Source organism: Symphodus melops (genome assembly GCF_947650265.1).
Source record: "Symphodus melops genome assembly, chromosome: 19".
NCBI classification, from domain to species: Eukaryota; Metazoa; Chordata; class Actinopteri; order Labriformes; family Labridae; genus Symphodus; species Symphodus melops.
In genome coordinates, this window is record NC_136709.1 from 16,768,847 (window position 1) to 16,792,038 (window position 23,192).

A 23,192-nucleotide genomic window follows, 5' to 3' on the forward strand; every position below is an offset into this window, starting at 1 on the left:
AAAGAGTAAAAACTATAGGAATGTTGGCCTGAGAAGTGAACAAAAAATGAGAGTGCTACTGTGCTTTAGGAGAGAGGGCAAAGGGCCACAGCCAGTGGTGATGGTAGCCGGGGCCACGCATCTATCCAACCACGTATCTGAACCCAAAACAACAAGGGGGTCTGCCGCATGCCTCTGGAGCCGAAGGGAGCCAAAGGGAGCACGACTAATTTCTGCACAACAATAGGCCTGGATGGGCGCCCACACAATGGCAGGTGCTTTGAATAGCAGCAGGGCCCTTGCAGCAGGGATCTTCTCCTCTCTCACTCCGAGGGCTCTGGCTCTGGCTTGTGTAACCTTTCATTTTCAACCGGGTTTCCTTTTGACTCATAAAGGATGAAAATGATCTCATGGGGGGGAGCAAAGGAGTAAGAGACAGCCAGGCCTGTGAGGCACAGTCCGTCTGTGTTTTTTTTTTTTGTGTGTGTGTGTGTTATCTGCCTTTTTCTCTCCCCTCTATCACTTTTTTTCCCTCCTTTAAATTCTCTCTCTCTATTAACATTTACAGTATGCTAGCTTTTTTACTCCCTCACTCTATCTTCCCTTTTTTCCCACCTCTTTCTCATTTTTTTTCATCGACTGTTGGTCTGCTGTGTTGTTGTTTTCTGTAGTGGTTTGTTGCTCGGCTGCTGGGCTATCCTGTAGGCCATGATGCAGCGGTAAAAGCAGTTTTCCCCCCACCTTAAGAGCATTCTTTCCGGGGTCACAAGGTCAGGCTTCACAGATGTCTCCTGCAGACACTCAGTTGTCTAAGGACCACATCCCTGGGAGTAAGCATTCGTACTAAACAATGCAGCTTTCCCCCCCTTACTTTGGAAAATGTTAAATGTTTTTATTTTGTGTGCCTTGCTTTTTTCTTCCTCTGTTTTCATTGTTTTATTTTTGAATGAGAGTGAGCGCAACTTTTCCAAGGTGGAGGATTTTTTGTGTTTAGATAATGAAAGAAAGCACTGGTTATCACAAGATAGTGCTGTTTTCTGGCTGCTTTCATTCTTTTAAACACTCCCCGTCTCCTGAAGTTTCCTCCAATTGTTCTAATGGGGCCTTAGTCATCATTGCCTGATGGCAGAGGGAAAAGATGCTTTAAGAGGTCTTTCTCTTTGCTCAGTATGTGTTGCCAGGAGAGAAAAATGAAAACATGTAGTAACTGTCCTGAGCTCCACACTGAGTAAGCAGGGCGGACGCCAAACAAAGAGCAATCCCAAATGAACAAGAGGAGACAATATTTGAACAAGAACATCTCTATGTAGCCTCAATCTAAAAAAAATTGCATAGAAGAGAATTCCTGGGCCAAATGGCTTTCATTACAAGGAAATCAGCTTCTGCTTTTTTTTTTTAGGGGGCGGAGCGTGACACTGGTACAAGAGACGAGATTGCAGCATTTACCATATGAGTTCTGCCTGAAAACATGAAAAAGTGTGTAATTGGAACAACATTTTCAAAACCCAGGCACTGAGCTATCCTTGAATATCTTACTCCTTTTCATCTCACATTCCCTTGTTCCTTTTTTCTCCTTCGTTTGATATGGTGCTCTCGCTTCCCCCTCTAAACATATCCTCTGTATTCTGCAAATTGATAACCCTCTAAATGAATTATGGTAAATGCATAATGAAGGTTTTCTCAGCTCCAGCCCTGCAGCCAGCCAGGATGGAGCATCTCGTTTGGCATGTTTGATTCGTTTTGTTGCGCATTTAGCCCCAGTGTTCCTTCAGAGTGCTCACTGCTTGGGGCATGTAAATAAGAAATTATCCTTGCTGACTAACATGGCTAATACCTCCTCTGGGGTAATCAAAAATTATTAGACGCTCGCTTCCAATAAACATTAGGGCTCATGGCACTAACCACTGTCAAATCGCTCACCTCCGCCTGCTCCCCAATAGCCATAAAATGGGTGAACAAAAGTGATCAGGTGTGGAAAAAGCTACATGGAAACTGAGAGACTGCGGGAGTGCTATTATGCCTAAAAAAGCAGCCCTTGGCTTTAAGAGTCATTAAAGCATGTACTAGAGTGGGAATCAGACTAGAAAATGAGCTTATCTTGCATAATGCCCTCAAAAGCTTTGCATAAACGTGAAAGATGTGTGCGTGAAAATCAGCGGCAGAGAGGAAGAACTCGGATTGTAACACACTTCCTTTATCATCCACCCACTCTCTTGGACGGTGGCAGCATGGTTAAAGCACTACCTGTAGGGTATAGCTGCTCCGCTCATATCCAAACAGGCTTCAGTGTGTAAACTTGGGTTTACACAAGAGAAAAACCACACAGCAAGTGAACAAGCCATAGCCCGCCTTGCTTCGCCACTCGACTCAAACTACTTGCTGTTTTTTGGGAGGGACCTTTTAGCTGTGATGCGGGGTTCGGATATTAGGGGGAGGAGTATTGGGAGGGTGGGGGTGGTGGAAGAGATTAAAGAGCCAAGGGAGGCAGAAGAAAGGAAAGAAAGTAAAAGAGCACAAGGCCCATTGGTCAAACACAAAGAGGGAGAGAGGGAAAGGACATTTGATGTCAGGGTTAAACTCCAAATAAGCACACCTTAAACGGGCTGGTGTAAGCTGGCAGTCAGGGGTTTTTGGAGTTTCCCTGCAGGTGTGCCTTTGACAGGTTTGGCCTCTATAACCTCTCTCTGATCTAGAGTGGGGCCCGGGGTTTGGACACAGAAGAAACCGGTGGCATCTCGCTGCCTCTGAATCTCATTCTATGTCTATTACATTCACACACGCATGCTTACACTCTCTGTAAACACACACATACACATACAGACACACACACACACACACACACACACACACACACACACACACACACAAACACAGTGCCAGACAAGGGGAAAACAAATCTGGTGAGGACTAGAGCAATTGGATTATCACCTCTAAAGGGTGACTTCTTGGCTGACCCCCTTCAGGCTAGCATGCTGAAACAAGACGGAAAATTTCCTGGGAAAACACTCTCCCTTTAAAGAACAGAAGCACTGTCATCATTGTGAAAATACAGCAGCGGCAGCATTAATGGACGTGGAAATGCCCTGTGGGGCACGCGCTCAAATCCCTTTTAGCCATATTACATCAGACCCCTGTGCTCTCCACATCATCACCACAAGCTCTGGAGTAATCAGCAGTGGAACATGGGTGTGTAAACCCACTGTATAATAATGAACTGATACAACAGAGCTGCACTCCGGCTTTGTTTCTGGACAAGCCTTTGGGAATAAGAGAGAAAAAGTCACTTCCTTCCTTTTACTTTGGCTCAATCATGATTATTTCCCAGCAACAGCTCTTCCTTTCTGCTTTTTAATCATGCTGAACTCACTCCAATATATTCTGGTCTTCTTCAGAGAAAGACAGAAAGAAAAGAAAAGAAAAGAAAAGAAAGGAAAAGACAGAAAGAAAGAAAGAAAGAAAGAAAGAAGAAAAAAAAAACGTCTCCCCCAAGCTGTCCCCTTAATGGTGCAAAACGGACATTCTCCTCAGCTGCTGTCAGAATAATCTCGGTAATTTTTTCCCTATGTTCTCCAAACATTAGTTTGCACATTAAGCTGACCCACTTAATGTCCCTTTCCTGCTGTGTAGGACCAAGTTCCTGGCCAAAGCTAGGCCAGGCTGGGTTGGGCCTGGGTCAGACTGGGGGTCTGTTCATGATTATGGACCAGAGGGACCAGGCCCCAGCCGGAGCTGAGAGGGGGAATAAGAGGAATGGAAAAGGAGGAGATGATAAGAGGAAAAACGGGAAAGAGGAGAAAAGGCAGAGTGGTGGTGAAGTAGAGGGCTAAGTTGCTGGAGCTGACTATCCGTTTACAGCAGAGGTCCTTTGCTTTTTCTGTTGTTTTTTCTGGGGTTTTTTTCTTTTCTCATGATCTATAGACTCAACAAATGTTACACAGGGTCAGAAGAAAGACAGCAAGACATAAAAAGGAAGAGAGAGAGAGAGCGGAAGGGAGGAAGGAAGGAGGGAGCTGAGGGAGCTGATCATTCTCTTTAATCACATTTTGGATGAGGGCCAGGTAGTCTGCGGTACTGAGAGCGAGACAGAGGGGTAAGCGAGGAGGAAAGGAGTGCGAGGGAGAAGGAGGGGGTGGGAGAAAGAGAGCAAGAGAGAGATGGAGGAATAAATGGAAGGAGAGAGAGAGAGAGAGAGAAAGGGACTTATGGATAGAGGGGATGAGCCTGAGAGCAGAGCCCCTTGAAACAGCTCGAAGTGCAGCGGCGTTTAGTGCTCCTATGGCCACACATACAAAGTCTATGTGAGAGTATGTAGGCGAGAGTGACAGCCGTTCCCGTAAATGCCCGTGAATGCTGAATCCAGCAAGAATCTGGTGTTAGAGCAGGGGCAGGGAGAGATCCATTTTAAAACTATGTGCATTAACTATACTTTTCCCCATAGATTAAGCACTCCACATGAATAATTTAGCCTCTCTTATGCTAATGGGATCATGAAAGTATCCCCTCAGTACCGTGTTTTCTACCCCTCCACAGCAACTCTTATCGGCTTTCAACAATTGCCCTGCCCCTTCCCAACAAACCATCACACTGACATACTGCACTGTTTTCACAACAGACACGTGACTCACATGATGCTTAGCATGAAGGCTATCCACAAGGCTGTAATTGCACATGTTAGCTTATTGAGAGACAGCAATGTTATCCTCATTTCCAATTTGGAGTTTGTTTGTTTAAGTACAGTTTTAAGCACTACAGATAATAGTTTCAGGTTGAATACACTTGGCTAACAGATAAGATCGCTGTCGCTGTTCACCATATTCACACAGCAATTTTCCTGTGATGTAACGCTCAGAATGGAAGGCTAAAGTTATGAGATGCTTTTCTCTTTTTTCTATTTACAAGATATATCTTGTAACACTTCCAAGTGAGGACACTAACTTTCAACAACAATTTAAGCTAATGTTTATAATGTCTAAACAGTGGCGATTTGTTCATGTTAGCTAATTATTGGCTGTAGCTAATGGCTAATGTTGCTCATTGTGTTGCTAATTAATCAAGAGGCAGTGAAATGAAAATTATTTGTCATGTACTTTAAATCTATTTGATTCACAACCTGTAACAAAGTCCTATGATTTTTTTCTTTTACCAGCATTTAAGTTTTTCTTGACATGAAAGGAAAATTGCCCCTTAGTGAGGTCACTTGTCACGGTTTTGTGAGTCGCTTGTAGGACTACTATTCTTACACTTTCTGATTCAGTGTGTTTTTCGTTGTTTTTTTTTCTTAGAGGGGAAGTGGTCATATCCCAAGTGTTTATGTTTCTTCGCCCTGTTTTGTTCAGCCTCTGCCATTACACAGTAAAAGGACCCAAGCACACATTTACAACACACACACAACCTTGTTGCTTCAGCATTGTGTTGTTGTGGTGAGGCAAGGTGGGGGCACGGTGTAAAAGATTATCAGTCCTCCAACAGCTGGGAGTGAGAGCCATGAAACAGCAGGGCCTGGGCCTGCTTTATTGTTTATCTGTTGTTTATGGGCCAGTGTTCAGCTTTAATTACTACACTAAATTAAACTCTAACAGGCACTTAGAGGCTAGCTAACACACACTCATGCGTGCATGCTCGCACACATCTTATATTTAATATACACAGACACACCTCGCTGATCACTTCAGAGTTGAGGTATAGGCTACTAAAATGCAACAAGACTTCCATCTTGCGTTAAGCACAGACTTTGCTTTTCTTTTTCCTGTTGTTGCATTTTGTTTTTTTTCCTCTCTGCTCCTTGTTCTTGTTGAGCCTAAAGTGCAACTGTAAAAAAAAGCAAAGCCAAAGGTCCGGAAAATGCTAAATTCAACAGGCTGTGTTCATGCTGGGACCGTCTAGGCGGACACAGGGAGTCATGTCCCCACCAGGAATGACCCCCCTCTGGTGAGCTCAACCACAAAGACCTTGCTGAGTGGGGCCCCTGGTCAGGGCCAAGGGAGCTCACCACACTCCCTACGCATACACACAAATGGACCACAATACCATCAAGCACAGCATGCTCCCTCAGAGCCGAACACTCAAGCGCTCCCTCTCTTCCTCCCTTCCTCTTTCTCCATCTCTGCCTCTCTCCATCTCTCTGGGGAGTCTGTCTATCCGCAGTGCGTGGGGATTGTTCAATTGCTGAGAAAATGTACAAAATGCTTTCTCCTCTCTTCTGTTGAGCCTTCTACCGTAGAATTGGGGAATTGTACAGAAAGCCCTTTCGCTCACCACTCAAGATGTCAATGTGGATTTGGTCTTCATGCATAGCTAATAATCACAAGTGTGGACTGGAGCAGAGGCAAGTGCACAAACACACACAGATACAGCAAGAGGGGTAAAACATTACCTTAACAGTAATGATTGAATGCATCAGACTCTACTATGTTTGGTGGGTACATATATTCAGGATTCTTAATTAAAACTTGGATGGATCACATTGTGGACATCAGCTTGGAAACCAATGCTATCTTAAGGCACACACATTCATCAAGTTTAACTCCCTGCAACTGATGTCTCAGATGTTTCTAGATAAGCTTGGAGGAGTTCCAAAGGGCTGTTAATCAAAATGATGTGCGAGTGGGGCCAATGAAGTTATTGTGCGTTACCTTCTGAACCGTCCCCCCATTAACTGCTGAAAATTTGTTTATCTAGCCAGAACATAGGGAGTCACTCTCTGAGAGTCAGTAAGTGAGAGTGCAGAATTTGCCCTGAGGGTGATACTTCTTATTTTTCTTTTTTGGAGCAAAACTCAGAGAACGAGAAAAAAAAAAAAAATGTTAAGAACACGAAGTGGGGAAAGGTTACTGATCTAAGTATTGTGCTGAAACCTTTTTCGTATGTGTCAGAACCATAACTGGCAATCTTTACTGACAGCTATGAGCATGCTTCACCTTGGTTTACAGCTTGACAATAAATTATTCCACAAGAGGGGTGATACATATTTGCGCACTTGTTAAATAGTTTTTTGGCACAGACTCAGAGCAATCATCCACGCTGAGATACAAGGCAGAGATTGAGGAAGTGGATTCTGCTCACAGAGACCACTGAGTTCTGCTTCCACTGTACATACAGGGCTTTGTGGAAAAAAAAAACTTTATTCTACTCTGCATCCCCTTATGAGCCAAAGCATAAGAAAAAAAACTTTCTTCAACATTTCTGGGAGAAATGGAGTCAGATTTGGAGTCTGATTTTCAATTGAGAGGATGCTTTGTATACATTTGTGTAAAGTGTTTTTCAAATCGCACACGCACATTAAACACACCTTTCAAGATTCAAGATGGCGGAAGAAGTTGATGTTTTTCTTGGCAGCTGAAACCAAAAAGCACTGTGGGTCTTACTCACTCTTCCTCCCTCTCTCCGCCTCTCACCCATCTATTCTGTCTTTCTCAACTGATCCACATCATCACCCCTTTTAACAGGGGCCAAGCTGTTAAAGACCCCATTACTGAAGTGAAGCACACATTTCGCATTTTCTCTGTGGACCAGAGAATGTGGACTACAAATTTTGCTTGGAAATGTATTGAGATAGGAGGCGGGTCCATGCGTGGAGTGGAGTGGAGGAGAGGTGGAAAGGTGGAGGGGTTGGGGAGTGGAAGGCTCTGTCAGAATGGAAGGGCCAGAGTCGGGAGTCAGCGAGCGCTTCAAGCGTTAACGTAATTGCAAGAATGTGAAAAATGAGGCGGCGGGGCTCCCGAGCGAAGCGAAAGGTCAGAGCATGCCTCACACAAAACAACTGGCTGGAGGACGGCCTCATTAGACCATTAAATCAGCTGCGCTCTCTCTATTTTTTTCCCCTCTCTCTTTCCTTACTCTGCCTACTTTTTCACCTTCTCTACTCTTTCACCTCTGTACTTTAATAGCTCTTCTTTTGCCTTCTTTTAAATTGTTGCCTCTCATCTCTGCGACTTTCTTTGTTTTTGCCATGAAAGGCTTTGAGCTGGTGGATCTCGCATTTAGCACTCTTCAGTGTGGGTCAGGCTCCGGCCTTGATCTAGTCCTGGTCTATGTTGGCCCAGAGCACGGTGCCGTACCGTAACTGTCTTTGGCCCGTATTGATCGGCTGTTACTGGATACGGTGGGGAAAGGAGTCGATAAGTGCTCTGTGGATTACAGGTCACTTGTACTTATGTGTGTAAGATAATCAATAGGCAGTGCATTTCTTCCTCCCCACTCCCCCTCCTCTCTCTGTTGTTTCTGCAGTCTTCATCTCCCAAGCCGCCTGCAATTAAAGAGATGAGTGCAAAATATCTCCCCATGTTCTGTCCTCCCTACTGCGTTCATCCAGAAGTCTTATCTTATATTTAAGCCTGCAAGTTAAAGTAATTTTCACCTTATTGCTTTAATTAATTATTATTCTTGATATTATTCAGTTACATTTTATTCAATAAAACATCCCTGTCAAATTCGAAAATGCTCAACACGCCAAGAGCAGGGTCTTTAAATCTGCTTTTATGTCCGACAAACAGTCCAAAATCCAAAGCCTCTTTATATACTGTCATAAATGACAAAAGAACGCAGTGAATCCTAACGTTTAAGAAGCTGGAAGCAGCAAATGTTTGACATCTCCGCATGAAAATGACAGAAACAATTAGTCGGTTATCATTATGTTCATAGTTGCTTTTGATTGATTCTCTTAGGATTGAATAATCACATAACAGATCATCTCCAAACTAGAAAATCTAACAACATAGTTATTGCAACTATCCCTCTCTTAGTTTGTTGTTAAAAAAAATTTCTGTAACTGTGTCATAACACTGTTACCTTGTCCTTCAAGGTGCTAACACTCTTAAAGAGAAACATCCTGTTGCTTAGCCAAGACCTAGCTAACAACAACTAGCCTGACAGAAGCCTGTGATCCAATCAGCACTGACACAGCTGACCACAGAGGTCTGCTGCGTCCCTGGGTCTGTGGTCAGAAATGGTTCACAGTCTACAACTGCCACTTCTGTCTGAAAAGCAGAAGATGATTTAAACAGCCCCACCACAGACACACATCCCATCGATACATTTGATCGCTTATCGGGAAAACGATACAGACACAACAAGCGGCTTCACTTTGTGAGCGAGCTGTTACAGTACATGTGAGTATCTGAGCGTTTGAGTGTGTTTGTGGGTGTATGCAGTGTGATGAAATTTCATGCAAAACCATGGACACTGCCCGAGGGCACACAGGGATACAGAAAGAGACCTACAAAAACACACACACACACACACACACACACACACACACACACATTTAGCAGCCAGTGAAAGAGAGAGATGTTGGCACATTCAAAACAAGAGGAAGACAAGAAAGAAAAGGCCAAGTTCCCTTAGATCAGGCAGCAGGAGTGTGTGCAGTTTTAACCTCCCGATGTGTTGACGCTGGGCCTAACCTCTATATTAGCGTATGCTTTTGATAATTTATCTGTCAAAATTGATGTGGACCGTGACAAAAACACCAGGCAGATAGCTGTGACTTGCACACGCTGCCTGTAATAAATTCAAATGCGTTTGTTTTGAAATGCATTATTACTGTTTGGCAGGTCACGTACTAGATAACACAAGGCTCACTGAGACATAATTAGGGGCTGTTGTGCATGCAAAGTTAATATGGTTTAAATGCAAACAAGAACTGGCAGAAATACTCTATTAATCATCAGCTTTTGTTCAGCTCTCTAAATAGTAACATTTTGGAAAGCCCTTTCTCGAGGCTTGTGTGTAACACTGGCTGTTGCCTGTAGTGGATAAGCTTGTTCATTTTTAGGTGTGACTATGTGTTTACATGGACGCCAGTCAAAAACCAGGATAATCCAGTGTGCAGAAGCAAGGACTGGGTCGCATGTGTAAAGAGAGATGTGGCATCTATTCATTGTAGATAGCACATTAGACAGGGTTAAAGTGAGGTGTTGGCAACTCTACCCATGCATGATGATTAATATGTCCCGCATGGATCTGTGCCTGTATTTATGTGTGTTTATGTCTTCGAGTTTATGTGCACGAGTATGAGCGTGCACGCACATGCCCATTTTGGTGCTGGCTCACCTTGTTCGCTGCTGTTGTCACCGCTCTGCGAAGCGTGTCCCCCGCTGGAGGGCCCCGGTGTGCCGGCTGAGTGTGTGGAGGTGGCGTCATCATGGTCTCTCCAGGAAGCTGGGTTCTGAGGTTGTTGTTTTTGTTTTTTGTTTTTTGTTTTTTTTTAAAGAGAGAGAAAGCGAGCGTGGGATCCATCCATCCATCCGTGCATCCATCCACATTCCCCAGTCCAAACCGCAAACCAGGAGCAGAGAGAGCAGGGAAGGGAGGGAAGGAGGGAGGGAGGGACATAGAAAAAGAGAGAGAGAGAGAGAGAGAGAGAAAGAGAGACCATATGAGTATGCAGAAAAAGTAAGAGTGACATCTGTAAGAGTCGAGAGGCTCTGTGAGGGCCCTTGGCCTGCCTTCATTCTCTTGGCAAGGCTAGCAGACAATCAACAATGCCACTAAAATCACAGATGAATAGAAAGCATCTGGCAATAAGTCAAAACACTGTAATCAAAGTGTTTCATTAATGCATGAGAGCAAAACGCAGCGCTGTTAATGTGGCGTTTGATTTCGAAGTGAAGCACTTGTGAGTAATTGTCTAAACACATATGGCAGTGCCCGGAGTTCGTATATACCGTAACCAATCGAGACTTCCGTGTCAAGTGAGAAATATAGAGGTAAAAAGTCCAAACACACCACAGACGCCATTAATCATTACCACTGTCAGAAATGAAAATAAGATATGACAGTGATTCTCCAGCTAATCTGGCAAAAACGTGCACACGCCCACTTTGAAACGCGCACGCCCACAGAGGGCTTGCAGAAATACACACACACACACACACTAATGACATAATAGAGCCAGAAGAATAAACACACATGCGCACACGCTCACTTTTATATATACAAACACATGCTAAAAGAAAGTGTTAAATCTCTGCTGGCTAACTTCAAAGAAATGTCCATAAACAAATCTGTAGCTTTTAAGGCTTCTTTTCTATTTCCTCCACTCCCTCCTCAGCTCATTTTCTCTCCTTCTCTTTCCTGGTCATTCCCATTGCCCTGTCGCCGCATACAGGGAAACAGGATTTTCTACTGTACAGGAAAGGCTTTATCAGTGCCACATGAAGGCAGGCTAGAGGTGGAATTTCCTCTGCCATTCAAGTGGAAGAGGGACAAACTGATCACTCATTTACTAGACTTGCCCCGACAAACACACAGGGCTCAATAAGCCTCTCATACAGAGTTAAACGAAATCCGTAGCTCACAAAACCCATGCTAGTCTTTCCCAATTTAACCTGTCACCTGAGCACTACGACAAAATGCTGGCCAACGTAAGCCCAACATTGTCTGGGGGCCCCCGGGAGAAGGAGCCCCTTGAGCCGAGCCCAAGCCAAACAAACACAGGCCTGCACCAAGGCTTCCCACAAACCTCAGCCCACTTCTCAGTTCCCGCTATGGGGTGTTTTTCCTCCCTCAAACACACACAAACGCACATACATTCATACAAAAGCAGAGGGAAAATGTACATGCTACAGAATATTCCAAGAAAGAGACCATTTTTACCATTTTGTTTCAATTCAGTGTAGTTCCTGATGGAGTTCTGCCCGAGAGGAGCGAGCCTGCCTGCCTGCCTGCCTGCCTGCCTGCTATGGTGCCCCAGTCAGAGTGAGCTGTACTGGCTGAGGACAGACAGGAGACAGCCCGAAGACTAGAGGAGGTTTTCAGGGAAACAGAGGCTATAAGACAAGCGGCTGCCGAGCTCCCTTGGGTGCTCAGTCCTGATGTGCTGCTGTTCGTTCTGCTGCGGAGGCGAGGCTGCTGCTCTGCCTGTGAGCAAGGCCCTTTTATCTGCTAAGTTTTTTGGGGAAGGAGGGCTGTTTTCTCAAACAGCTTGGAGCTGAAAACAGCAGACACAAACACAAGGCCCTTCAGACCCTCCGCTCCACTCAAGGCCCCTCTCAGCGTCAGCTGTTCGCCGGATGGCAATCAGATAAAGAGCTGGGAGAATTACTCAGAAGAGGGGTAAGAAGACAGGGGGAACAATAGGCCGTGCGTGGGTTTGAGCCCTCCAGAACAGGCAGAGGGAAAAGTGTCCCTGCTCTGAAAGGGAAAGACGATTGTTATGTGTTCATCATCTGTGCCAACACATGGTACACTTCATGGGAACGCGGTCTGTTGTTATAGTGATTTTTTTGTTACTCTCAACACAGCACGCGCTGGGTAAAATCACTAATGTGGGAAAAGCCCATCAACCGTCTGAAAACAGTCTAATTCTGTCTCATATGACACAAAGAGGCACGAAAGAAAGGAGAAGTAAAAATCGCAGACTCCCCGAGTGTATAATGTATTTAAACAGAGCCGGGCTCCTTGTTCCAAGAGAAGAAAATGACTGGCTTCTACTTCCTCAGAATGAGACATCCACTGCCGGCAAGCTGCGAGACAGACCTGAAAAAACTGTGCTCACTGCTCTCACACGCTCTCATGCTCTCTCCCTCTCCCTCTCCTTTACACTTGCCAGCCATGGCCACAGCATGGTTTTAATGCAACAGCTGAATCGATAGGACTTAATTTAGCTATCATTGCAGGGTAATGTGTCATTTTTAATGGCGCTGGTACTAAATTAAATTCAAAGACACCTCAGCTAATGGTGTTAAAGGGAATGATATTTTGCTGTGATTTGCTACCCTGTGGATTTAATGGGCCTGTATGCAGGGATGTAGATAAAGCTCAGCTAGTTTGTTTCTTACAGGGTGAAAAGCACACCGCAGCACTTTATACGACTTAATAATACTAAAGCATCGGCTCATTTATGATGAACCCCACTCTCCTCTTTTAATACCTGGAAGTCACTTCTCATTCATAACCGCCCTCGTCTGCAAAACAAGACAACAAACACCACAACAAAAGCGTTAACTTTCCGCGCTCAACAAGGCGACAAAAGCAACAGCCTTTCCTCCTTATGAATTATTTAGTGCATCTCTCTGAGCATCAACAGACACCGCACCGCGCAACACAAACACACACACACAACCATTTTGTCACAACCCTCGTGGGTCTGCTGAAGTTCAAACAAGTCGGGGGGAAAAAAATCGTGTCACCCAAACAGTCTTTTTCAACCTACAGAAGAATCCCTCGCAAGAAGAATTAGAAGAAGGAGCAGAAAAAGGCCTCTAGCCCGGGTGATAACTCCCCAAAGCTGGGCATAATTAGGAGTCAAACATGGTTCACTCCATGCTCTTCACTAATTGTGTTAAAGAGCAGTGTTACCAGGAGGAGAATGCCAGTGAAAAAAAAACACATCCATGAGCAGGCTGAGGGTGCACACACACACACACAAACACACACACACAAACACAATAGGACTAGATGGAGAATAAGATACAAAAGAAGCATGGTCTCCAGGGAAAGCCGCTTCTATTTGCTAGGGTTAGCGACTGGCAGCTGATAATACAAGTTGTAATTAATATAAAAGCAGGAGACAATATGGGGAGGAAGGCTTGTAGTGGAGCAGGGCCACAGGAGAGCAGGAGAATGCATGCTTCCTCCGTCCCCTGTTTCTCATTTACAAACACCTGCCTGGCACAATCTCACTCCCCCGCCCTTGCACTCTGCCTACATCCCTAGGAATTTCTAAATAAAATTGATTTAGCGGCATCATTGAATTTCCCCTGAAATTCCCCTGGAAGTCGGAGGGGAAAAAAAGGGAAGAAATCTGTCGGTGTAGAAGCAGTGTAAGGCTGGGGACGACTGGCCTTGCGTATGTGTGTATCTCTATGTGTGTGTGTGTGTGTGTGCATTTGTCGTACAGAATCGCTGACACACCAGAAAACACACAGGACCGTAAATCATAAAGCCAACATTTCAAGACACATCTTGCCACATGGTATAAACTGAAGAAAAAAAAACTTCTAACACATTTTCTGTTGGCTTGAGCTGGTAATTATATACAGCAGCTTATGAAACGTGTAGGTGCGCCTCCATTGAACCTGCGACTATTTACAACACCCTCAATTATACAGAATATAAAAAGTGTTTAATTAACAGCCGATCATTCAAAGAAGTACGTGTTAACAGAGGGATTGACTGAACGTTTTTATTCTTTAAAACTTTCTCTTAGGCAAAAACAAGCCTTTCATTGCAGTAAACGTCAGATTGAACGACGAGGCTTCAATAAAGAATGCCATCTCTATAGTGATCCATGTGTTCGGATATTTTAAAGCACTTTTTCTCGTCAAAATACTGCATGTGCTTTGATTGGTACATTAATGTTGTGACATCTATTGCACAGTTTGATGCAGCCAACATACTCTTTTTGTGATGTTTGTTCTACTGTTAGCACTGTCAAAGAGGTGTTGCTGTAATTATGTGCTTTAGCATTGTAGTCCTGGTTAAGAGAGGTGTGAAGGTGTGTCATAATCAGAGGTGTTTCTTTGACAGACAATAAAAAAAGAACACCTTTCATCATAGCGTGGTGACGTAACTCGACATTTAAGATTGACCTGTGTTACAAAATGTAATCAAACTGACACTTCAACACAACACTCTAGTGTTAGTTTGGGTTACATGTAAATGCAATGCTTGTAAATATTTACTAATACAAGTGTCACTGTCATTTTAATTTCGGGTCATCATACATGTATTAAATTTCCCTACAGAACAGAAACTATTTTTTTTTTTTATTGCAGTATTTGGAGCAAGCATGCAGTTAAAGGGAGGGAGTGTGAGAGATGCAACAAGTGAGCCTGTAGCCTCTCTGCAGCCCTGATTAGATATGCCTGCCAACAGTGCCCAGCCTCTGCACACTAATCAAATAGGAAATGTTAGGCCAGACATCCCACCATCACAAAACAATTGTGTGGAACAGACAGAGCAGCCCAAGTCAGCAGTGCACTGTTTTATTATTTGGGAAAGAGGAGAGATCCGAACGTGGTCGCTCCCCGAGGAGAACAAAGATAGTTGAATTAGAACACCTCCAAAACGGAGAAATTCCACGCTTCAGCAGGCCGGCTCGGCCCGAGGGCTCAGCGTCCACAGGCAGAGTGCTGAGTCTGTGTGTGTGTGTGTGTGTATGTGTGTGCTGCACCATGCAAAGTGACGTGCAGAGACGAGACATTACTGAGCACCTCGTCTCTGCAGATACACACAGTAAATCACAGCATGGGCACAACAAGAACTATTGAATTGCTTTGCTGAACCTGTGACATCACCATGTCCGACCAATGGTTTACAGCAACCAGAGAATCAAACGTAAACAGAACAAGTTTTTTTCTGATTCTTTTCTTTCTTTCTTTTTTTTTAACTTTCCAGCAGCCATGCAGAGGTAAGATAAGCCATACGAGAGGAGCCTCTATCGTTCCCCGAGGAAGCCTCTCCAAAACAAACGTGCAAACCTGCACACTTTCTGTTAAATAAATCTGAAACTATGCAGAAAGGCAAAGACACTTTTCAAAAGCGTAATGCATATGCATGGAGGGAATGAAAAGCCTTCTGCTAATATGTAAGCTCGACTGCAGAATAGCAGGAGAAGACACAAAGGCTAATTCATTAGTACAGATAATATTCAGACACTGTTAATTCTATTTGCCTCTCTAATTGGATGTAGCACAGAAGAGACAGATATTTTATTCATTAATTAAAAGACAAGAGAGAAAAGCATTGACAAGCACACACACTGTAGCAACCGTTTACAAATCGACTCCGCTCTGTGTTATTTTTTTTTCTACCTCCTCCATCACTCTCCATGTGTATACAACATATTTTTTTTTCCTTTCTTTAATTGGGAGGGGGTAATCTGAGGAGGGGTGGTGAGTTTGGGAAGACATGGGTGGGCTACATGGTTGAGATAGTCACCGCAAGCGAAAAAAAAAAAAAAGAAAAAGGGAAATCAACAGTGTCAGCAAGGACTCATCCTGCTCTCTCTATAACATAATCCAATCATCTCGGAGACAATGCTGCATTCAAGTGTAAATAAAACACTGCTTATTATGCTCCCATGTCAGGTATGAAGAGGAGGGAGACAGACAGAGGTTGGGAAGAAAACACACACATATGCACACGTATATAAAAACAGGCTCAACGGGCTGCCTCCTCCAGTGAAGAGCCTCATCATCTCCAGAAAAACCAACTTTCTCCAAATGAGATGTAGCCCTGGGCTATATATTAAAAATGCATATCAAAGCAAAGAAAAATGGACGTGAGAGAGTCTAACTAAATAAATTAGCATATCTAACTATCAAACCATCTTCCTCTCCTCAATCGGGAAGCAAGGACAGAGATGAATAATAAAAAAAAAGGAGCCAAATGCAAATGAATAAATAAAATAAATAAATCAAGACAAGTGGGACAAAAATTGCTTTCAATCCAGCGGCATAGTTGTGCAGCCAAATGCATTTTTGTGCATTGTTCTTGGTATACAAAGCACATTTTAAGCATGAAAAGCTGGACTCCTTTCAATTAGACATGGAAATTACTGCTGAGAAGTTAACTATTTACTGCCACGCTTTCAGACACATCTACAGAAGTTCTTTTCTAAGCAAGACAAGAGGTGCACAAAAACTAAAAGTGATAAGGAACTGTGCTTTTTGAAATATTACAACAAGCACGAGTGTGCGTATTTACATCATGCAGCCATTATTAAAATCAGTTTCCAGCTCAGCTCTAAAAACAAGCAAGAAAAAAAAAATCAGTGCAGCAGCAGAGAGCTATCATAAAAAGTTCATTGGTGCCACAGCAGTGAAATAAATCCCTCAAAAGTTAAAAACCTAATGAGGTGGTCAGTCCAAATGACTCCAAGATGAATGGCTTGTCATGCAGCCTTCTTTGTTTATTGCTGCTCCTGATTTGCTTTATTGGCACTTCTAATTTACTAATTATCAAAATATTTCTCACGAGCTTGGACCGGTGACAGAGCTGGTGTCTGAGCAGTGAAGGCACCACTGGAAACCGGCCTGAGCATCCACCATCTGCCATGAAACTAAACAGGCTAGTTTATCTAATCTCTGCAATATAAACAACAGCATGCCTCATTTCTACACTTGTGTTGGAGGACCACAATATTGCACCGATTTCCAAACCAATATCGTCATCCACTCCGTGATTGTGTTTTAATTCAGCCTGTGCAGCCTGCCGCGTCGACCTGTAGACGCGCCGGGCTTTGAAAAGGGGGGAATCCACCGCTATTAGGCCGATAGCCAGAGCCAACAGATGCAGCGCGGTGACTTTGCATAACACTTAAATCTGCTTTAATTCCTAATAGGCTTGGCCCTGTGCTGCACTGATATTAACAAGTCACTTCGTCGCATTAGCCCGGGCTTTTTTTTCCTTTTTACTCCACCAAAACAATGGCTTTATCACCGACATGCAACACGCAATCATTCACAGATATCTACCGAATAACACACCACCAGCTCGATCCACATAGCAGGGGGGAGAGTCTGTGTTTATTGCACCGAAAATGCACCGATTTAAAAACCAGCGAATCGATCTCCAAATTTAACGCGACTGTACTTCAGGTGCATATAATTGAATTCAGCATTATGGAGCCTCCAGCCATAAAAAAAAAAAAATGGAGGGGGAGCGGAGCAGAGGAGAGAGAGCCACTGCAGAGCACAAAACCACATGGCAAATCAATACGAAACAATTAAACACATTAACATCAACAGCAATGGAAGGCCTCCAGACGAACCATCATATGCCTTGTGAACTTGACATTGATGCTAAGCCTTTAGCTCTGAGATCTATTTCAATAGGCTACCACTTTCTCCACCTCTGCAGCAAAAATCCACAGCTTTACGCGCAGGCCCCATCCAGCTCCCACAGCCCCCAAATATAAAGCCCCTTTCTTTTTAAATATTAGCCTACAGCTAAAGCTTAGCACTGATACCCTGCTTTAACATTAAACCTTAGTAACAGATAATTGCCTCACATTCGTTCTTTTTTTTTTTTTTTTTTACAGCTTGCAACTCTCCATAATACACGGCAGCAATTTATGCACGCGCAAACCTCCAACACACACACACACACACATACACACAAATCTCAGAGCAAGCAGGGACGCATTATGCACACATGACTGGTCCTAATCAAAAGACTAAAACAATAACGCAGTCCATTGTATCACATCTAGCTTATGACCTTAGAACATCGATCGGCTGATTTTCCTTGCAGAACAGAGCACGCTCTATTTACAGATGGCACAGCACAGCAGTGTCACACACACAAAGCCGAGGCAAACAGCCGCAAAGTTTGCATTGTGGAAAAAAATTAATCTAATCTGATTATATAACAACTGCCGATTACTGATTTTTTAACGTCCTCAAAATCGTAAATGGGGGACACGTCCAGCACACACACGCGCGCGCGCGCGCGCGCACGCACACACACACACACACACACGAGAACATAGTAAATCTTTGGTTACTTACGTGATCTGCGAGGTTAGTCGACGATCCCGAGAGTTCTTCGTGATCTGATTTTGAGCTGCCATCCCGTTCGTCAATAACTAGATCTATTGGCATTTTTCCTTTCAAACAACTGATGTACCGGTGGCAAAAATTGTCGCAGAGCTCGTGCACCTTTAGAAAAAAGGGGGGAGAAAGAAAGCACATTTTTTTTCAGGATAAGGGAAACGCTTCAGCCAAGTCCAAGAATAACTGCAATTAAGGGGGGGCATTATCGGCGGCAAGGAAACAATAGTGAAATTGTTGCAGAGCTTATTATTCTCCTGAGACTGGAGCAACAAGTTGAAGGACAAAAAAACAAACAGCATGCCGTTAGCAAGGGCAATAATGAGCAGCTGAAACCAAATCTGCGGATCGATAACAATGTGCAACGTGAGTAGACAGGCTCCAACATGTTTTATCAATAAGTCACAGAATTAGTTGGCGAAATAAAAATGCATATTTTGAGAAAAAGGAAACACTTATTCAAAATGCATGCCGGTGTATTTTAAAACATCTGATAATAACTTTATAGCGCTGCAAAAAAAAAAAGAAAAAAAAAAGAAGAAAGAAACTACAGACGGTGCACGTTAAATACTATTAGATACATTCAAATACATGTTGTGTGCAGGTGGCGCCATGCATCCATGTCAAGATTCATAATATTTACCTTTTCTAATTCCAAGAGGTGAAACCGTAATACTTGTATGGCTTGTATCATCTGGAATAAAAGAGCAACATAAGCACAATTGACATCATTAAACTGAAAAATATTTTTTTCACACTTGTGTTAACTTTCAATGAAAAAATCCAACAGTGGGCTATGGCGTGCACGTGAGATGCATGTTGTTGTTTTAACAGTAGAAGGGAGCTGCATTAAACTTCTTCACACACTGGTCAGCTGGGTCAGTGTGATGGGAGGACATGCACAATGACAGCGGCTGATGTGGTCACAGCTTCTCTTCAGAGCTGATCTGACATCCATGTGGAAGCTTAAATCATGTGTTTTATTTGTTGTGTGATACTATGGACACTACAGAGAGACTATCCCTCTTCCAAAAAACACGACAGAGGGGAAACCGCACAGTTAGTGGAGGGCAGAGAGGTCAGAGAGTGTGTGCTTACCAAATTGTCCAACTCTGGATTTGATGAAAATAAAGGTTTTTCTGCTCGGACCTAAAATAACAACAGCAAAATGGCAAAGTTAGTTTGGGATGAAATGCGGGGAATGTGTCTATTCCTATCACGATAAAAACAAGATAAAAATAGGTACACGTTTTGTGGAAATTTTGCAGATTTATACACTGCTATTTAAACATTCAAGAGAAATGCAAAAGAAAAAAAAGAGTGCCTCAATGCGGCAAAAAAAATACAAAATTATAGATATGTTTTAATAATTCTTCAATGACCTGTTTGGCAAAGACTGCAATGTCCTCATTGAAGGAGTCTGAGGAGCAGACATCGCCGCCTGCTACGCCGGGCTCCCTCGGAGTACACGTCGCCAACTCGCACTTCTCAAAAACCAGCGCGAGCAGTGGGAATAAAGGGTGACTGCAAGAGGGGGAAACAGAGTCTGAGTACAAGCAGCACACCGGCTCAACATGCACACTGCAAGAAATGGCCATCAACCTGCACATCTCTCGGTGACATGCCCCTAATACCTTTACAATTCTTAAAGAAATGATAAACAAAACGTAGTCGAATTAAATGAAATTACTTTTTGGCGCGCAGCATGATTTTTTTCCACATAACTCTTCTCGGCAAAAAATACATAAACTGACAGCAAGTTAAACTAAATTCCTGGATTGGAACCAAAGAGGTCGCTGGAGTTTAAAGTTCGCGTAAATACGCATATGGAATATGTAGATTGGAAAATGTTAGGATTTTTTAAAGACTAAAATTGACATTTATCGCCTTATTGTGACTGACATTTCTTGCAGTGCAAACTAAAAAACTGCTAAGAAGTCAACATAACTCGACAAAAACAACACCGACATACACAAGCACTCTGTGGCGTTTAAGGAAAATTACAGTCTCCAAGAAAATAAAAGTAGATTAAAAAAAAAAAAAGATTGAGGAGTTAAACTACACATAAGCACCAGAACTTGAAATATGTCCTTCTTATGATAGACAAAACTTTCAAAGAAGAATAAAAATTAGTCTCACTCCAATTAATGCGCATTATAAGACAAAGGGTAATTTAGTTAACAATAAAAAACCGAATTAAACATGTTTTAGCGAAGGTGTTCATTTTCTGATCAGCCTTTACATTTGTATTTTTTGTTGGTATAAATTGAACTTCTCTCTAAGCACATGAGAGCAACGTGAGTAAAAGAGATGAAGGGGATTTGCTCTGCACTACATCCCAGATTATAATGATACACTGGATTATAACACTTTCTGTGAACGTCGTAACCGATGAGAATCCGTAAACATTTTCTGAAGTTTTTTTTTGAAGGATCAGTAAAACATCTGAAAACATTTTCTTACAGTTTCAGACAGTCAGCTGATAGGAATATATTTTTAAAGCCACACTGTGCGTCATATGCGCAAACTAAATTGAAACTGCTTTGAGAAGTTTTTTTCAAGGAAACAGAAAAGCGTGTAAACGCGTCTGGACTCTTTTAAACTGACAGGTAATATTTGGAAGTAATTTAAAAGAAAACATGTGGAGAGTAAACAATTGCTCTGATGTTGAAAATGCTTTTTATTATATTTCCAAACTGAATGGGGACTTTCGAGAGTCCGTATTATTTTATAGCTTGTGTTTAAGGCTCGAGGCTTCCTCTTACTTACTGCAGGCTTGACGATGCCTCCTACAAACGTCTAAAATTACACATCAACAAAACTCCCCCTGGCCAACAATAGAACGCGAAAATTGCGGTCAATCTGGCACAAAACGCTATTTAAATTTAGCGGTGGGAGAGAAAGTTCAACAACACAAAGTTAGAGAAAAAGCAGAAAAGTTAGAAAAATTAAATATCTGCACACGGACTTGGCTCGTGCAGACCTTACCCATAAATTTGATCTTTATCCCTCTTTAAAACGTCGTTGACAGCGGAGCCCATGCTGGTGGGCATAACGTTTGGGTGCGGAGCATGAGCTCCGTAGTGCTGGCTGGCGTGCAGCGGCGGTCCGTGGTTCAGGTGGTGGACCTGGGGAAGCGGCCGGGGAGCGTGCGGGTCCCCGTACATCGACGCCGTGACTCCGTCCATCCCACCGTAATGGGCCAGCTCATCGTACTGGGAATAAAAATGAGAGGGAAAAAGTGAGCGGATTGTCCGGTTATACTCTTTAAACAAATGTGAAAAAGCACAGAAAGCATGCCGTCTCTTGTTTGAATATACGCAAAGTAGAAACTAATGAGCTGCTGCTGCTGTGAAAAATCCGCTGCAGCCACGGCACAAAAAAGTGTCATATATTCAATCTGAGAAAGTGTTTCCCATTACCAAAAACATTATAAGTAATGTTGGTCCTCAATAGTGAGTTTGGTGGGCGAAAAGAGCGAATTAGTTTGGAGTCTCCGGTGAAACTGCTCCACGAGTGTTGTGGAGTGTGAGTGTAAAAGCAGAGGCTGTCACTCTGCCTGAGGAGCGAGGCGCTGCAAAAATGTCAAATACAGCCGCTTTGATACGAATACTTTGTAAATTTGCCACCAGTCGACAAGAGGTTATCGATACCAGGGCCTCCCTACAGTGGATTTCAAACAGGTAAAGTGGAGGAGATTTAAAACCTACCCTTTGCGCCATCAGGCTGCGCTCCAATAAACTCCTGAATCTGTCGTATATTTAATATCCCAGTCCCGGTTAGAAAGTGATTTAGTGGCAAGATTCCGTTTTCAACCAACTTTGCGACTTCTCCTATTCGCCAGTGTGGTTCAGTTGAAATCGTAGCATGGGAGACTTTCGCAATTTTTTCTTGTTTTCCCCCTTTTTCCTCGCCAAAAAATGAAAAAATGCGCCAAAGTGAAGGTTACAATCGGCCCATCAACAACCTGCATGTAACTAAACTGTCGTGTCTCATGGCTTTTTGCCACTCCAGCTGTCAATCAAAGCCAGAGGTTGTCAAGGTAATGAATGAATGACGGTTGGTGATGATGTTCAAGAGAAGGACGAATCTTTTTTAGTCCGTTTTCATCCCGCAAGTCCGCGTCTCCTTTAATGCCTCCAGATCGCTATCTTGTTTTATTATCACTGTAAAAAAAAAAAGGGAAAAAAGCAGAAGAAATTAAGAGATTGCGATTCGGATCTCTCCTTTCTTTCCCCCGTAGGTATTTCGTCTATCTGGCGAAACTGAGATGAGTGAGTGTCAGCGAGTGTTGGCAGGTTGGCTGCTAGCTTGCTTATAGAAACAGAGTCAGTTCGCAGCGCTGAGCGGTGGGCGAATGAAATGACGGATCCCGGAAGTAGTGGTGGCCATAGCCAGTCCTACAGCAGCTCCAGAAAAGAGAGAGGAGAGACCAAATCTTGTGATATGCAGAGTATATGCGAGGCACAGGGACGGCTTCAACTCCACACTGGGGGTAAAAGGCAAAGCAACACAGCTCCAACTCCCACCCTATTCTTTTTTTGTGTGTGTGGGGCGAGAAGAGTCCTAAAGAAAAAGCAGAAAGAGCTGAATGAGGAAGGTTTAGCAGCGCGGACACTTCGCCTGTAACTCTACTGAGTTCAATGAAACATACCACTGAGTAAATTAAACAACATGAATCATTATTTAGAGTGAGACGTTTCATTTTAGTGCACA

The 23,192-nt window shown here is 43.3% G+C and overlaps 1 protein-coding gene across 5 annotated transcripts in view; it reads right to left on the reverse strand.

The window, feature by feature from the left end:
- The window catches only part of meis2a (Meis homeobox 2a), a 76,374-nt gene extending 53,329 nt beyond the window's left edge, over window positions 1–23,045 (reverse strand). For 2 of the 5 annotated variants that reach the window (XM_079370295.1, XM_079370294.1), the window contains exons 1-7: window positions 22,187–23,043; window positions 21,465–21,691; window positions 19,859–20,000; window positions 19,575–19,625; window positions 19,120–19,170; window positions 18,435–18,584; window positions 10,030–10,144 (exon numbers count right to left, since the gene is read on the reverse strand). In XM_079370295.1, coding sequence (XP_079226421.1) covers window positions 10,030–10,144; window positions 18,435–18,584; window positions 19,120–19,170; window positions 19,575–19,625; window positions 19,859–20,000; window positions 21,465–21,691; window positions 22,187–22,198 — 748 coding nt within the window. In that variant the 5' untranslated portion in view covers window positions 22,199–23,043. Of the gene's footprint in view, window positions 1–10,029; window positions 10,145–18,434; window positions 18,585–19,119; window positions 19,171–19,574; window positions 19,626–19,858; window positions 20,001–21,464; window positions 21,692–21,898; window positions 22,062–22,186 lie in introns of those variants that run through there. The other 3 variants (XM_079370293.1, XM_079370291.1, XM_079370292.1) reach the window with 3 other exon arrangements.
- Window positions 23,046–23,192: the final 147 nt, after the last annotated feature.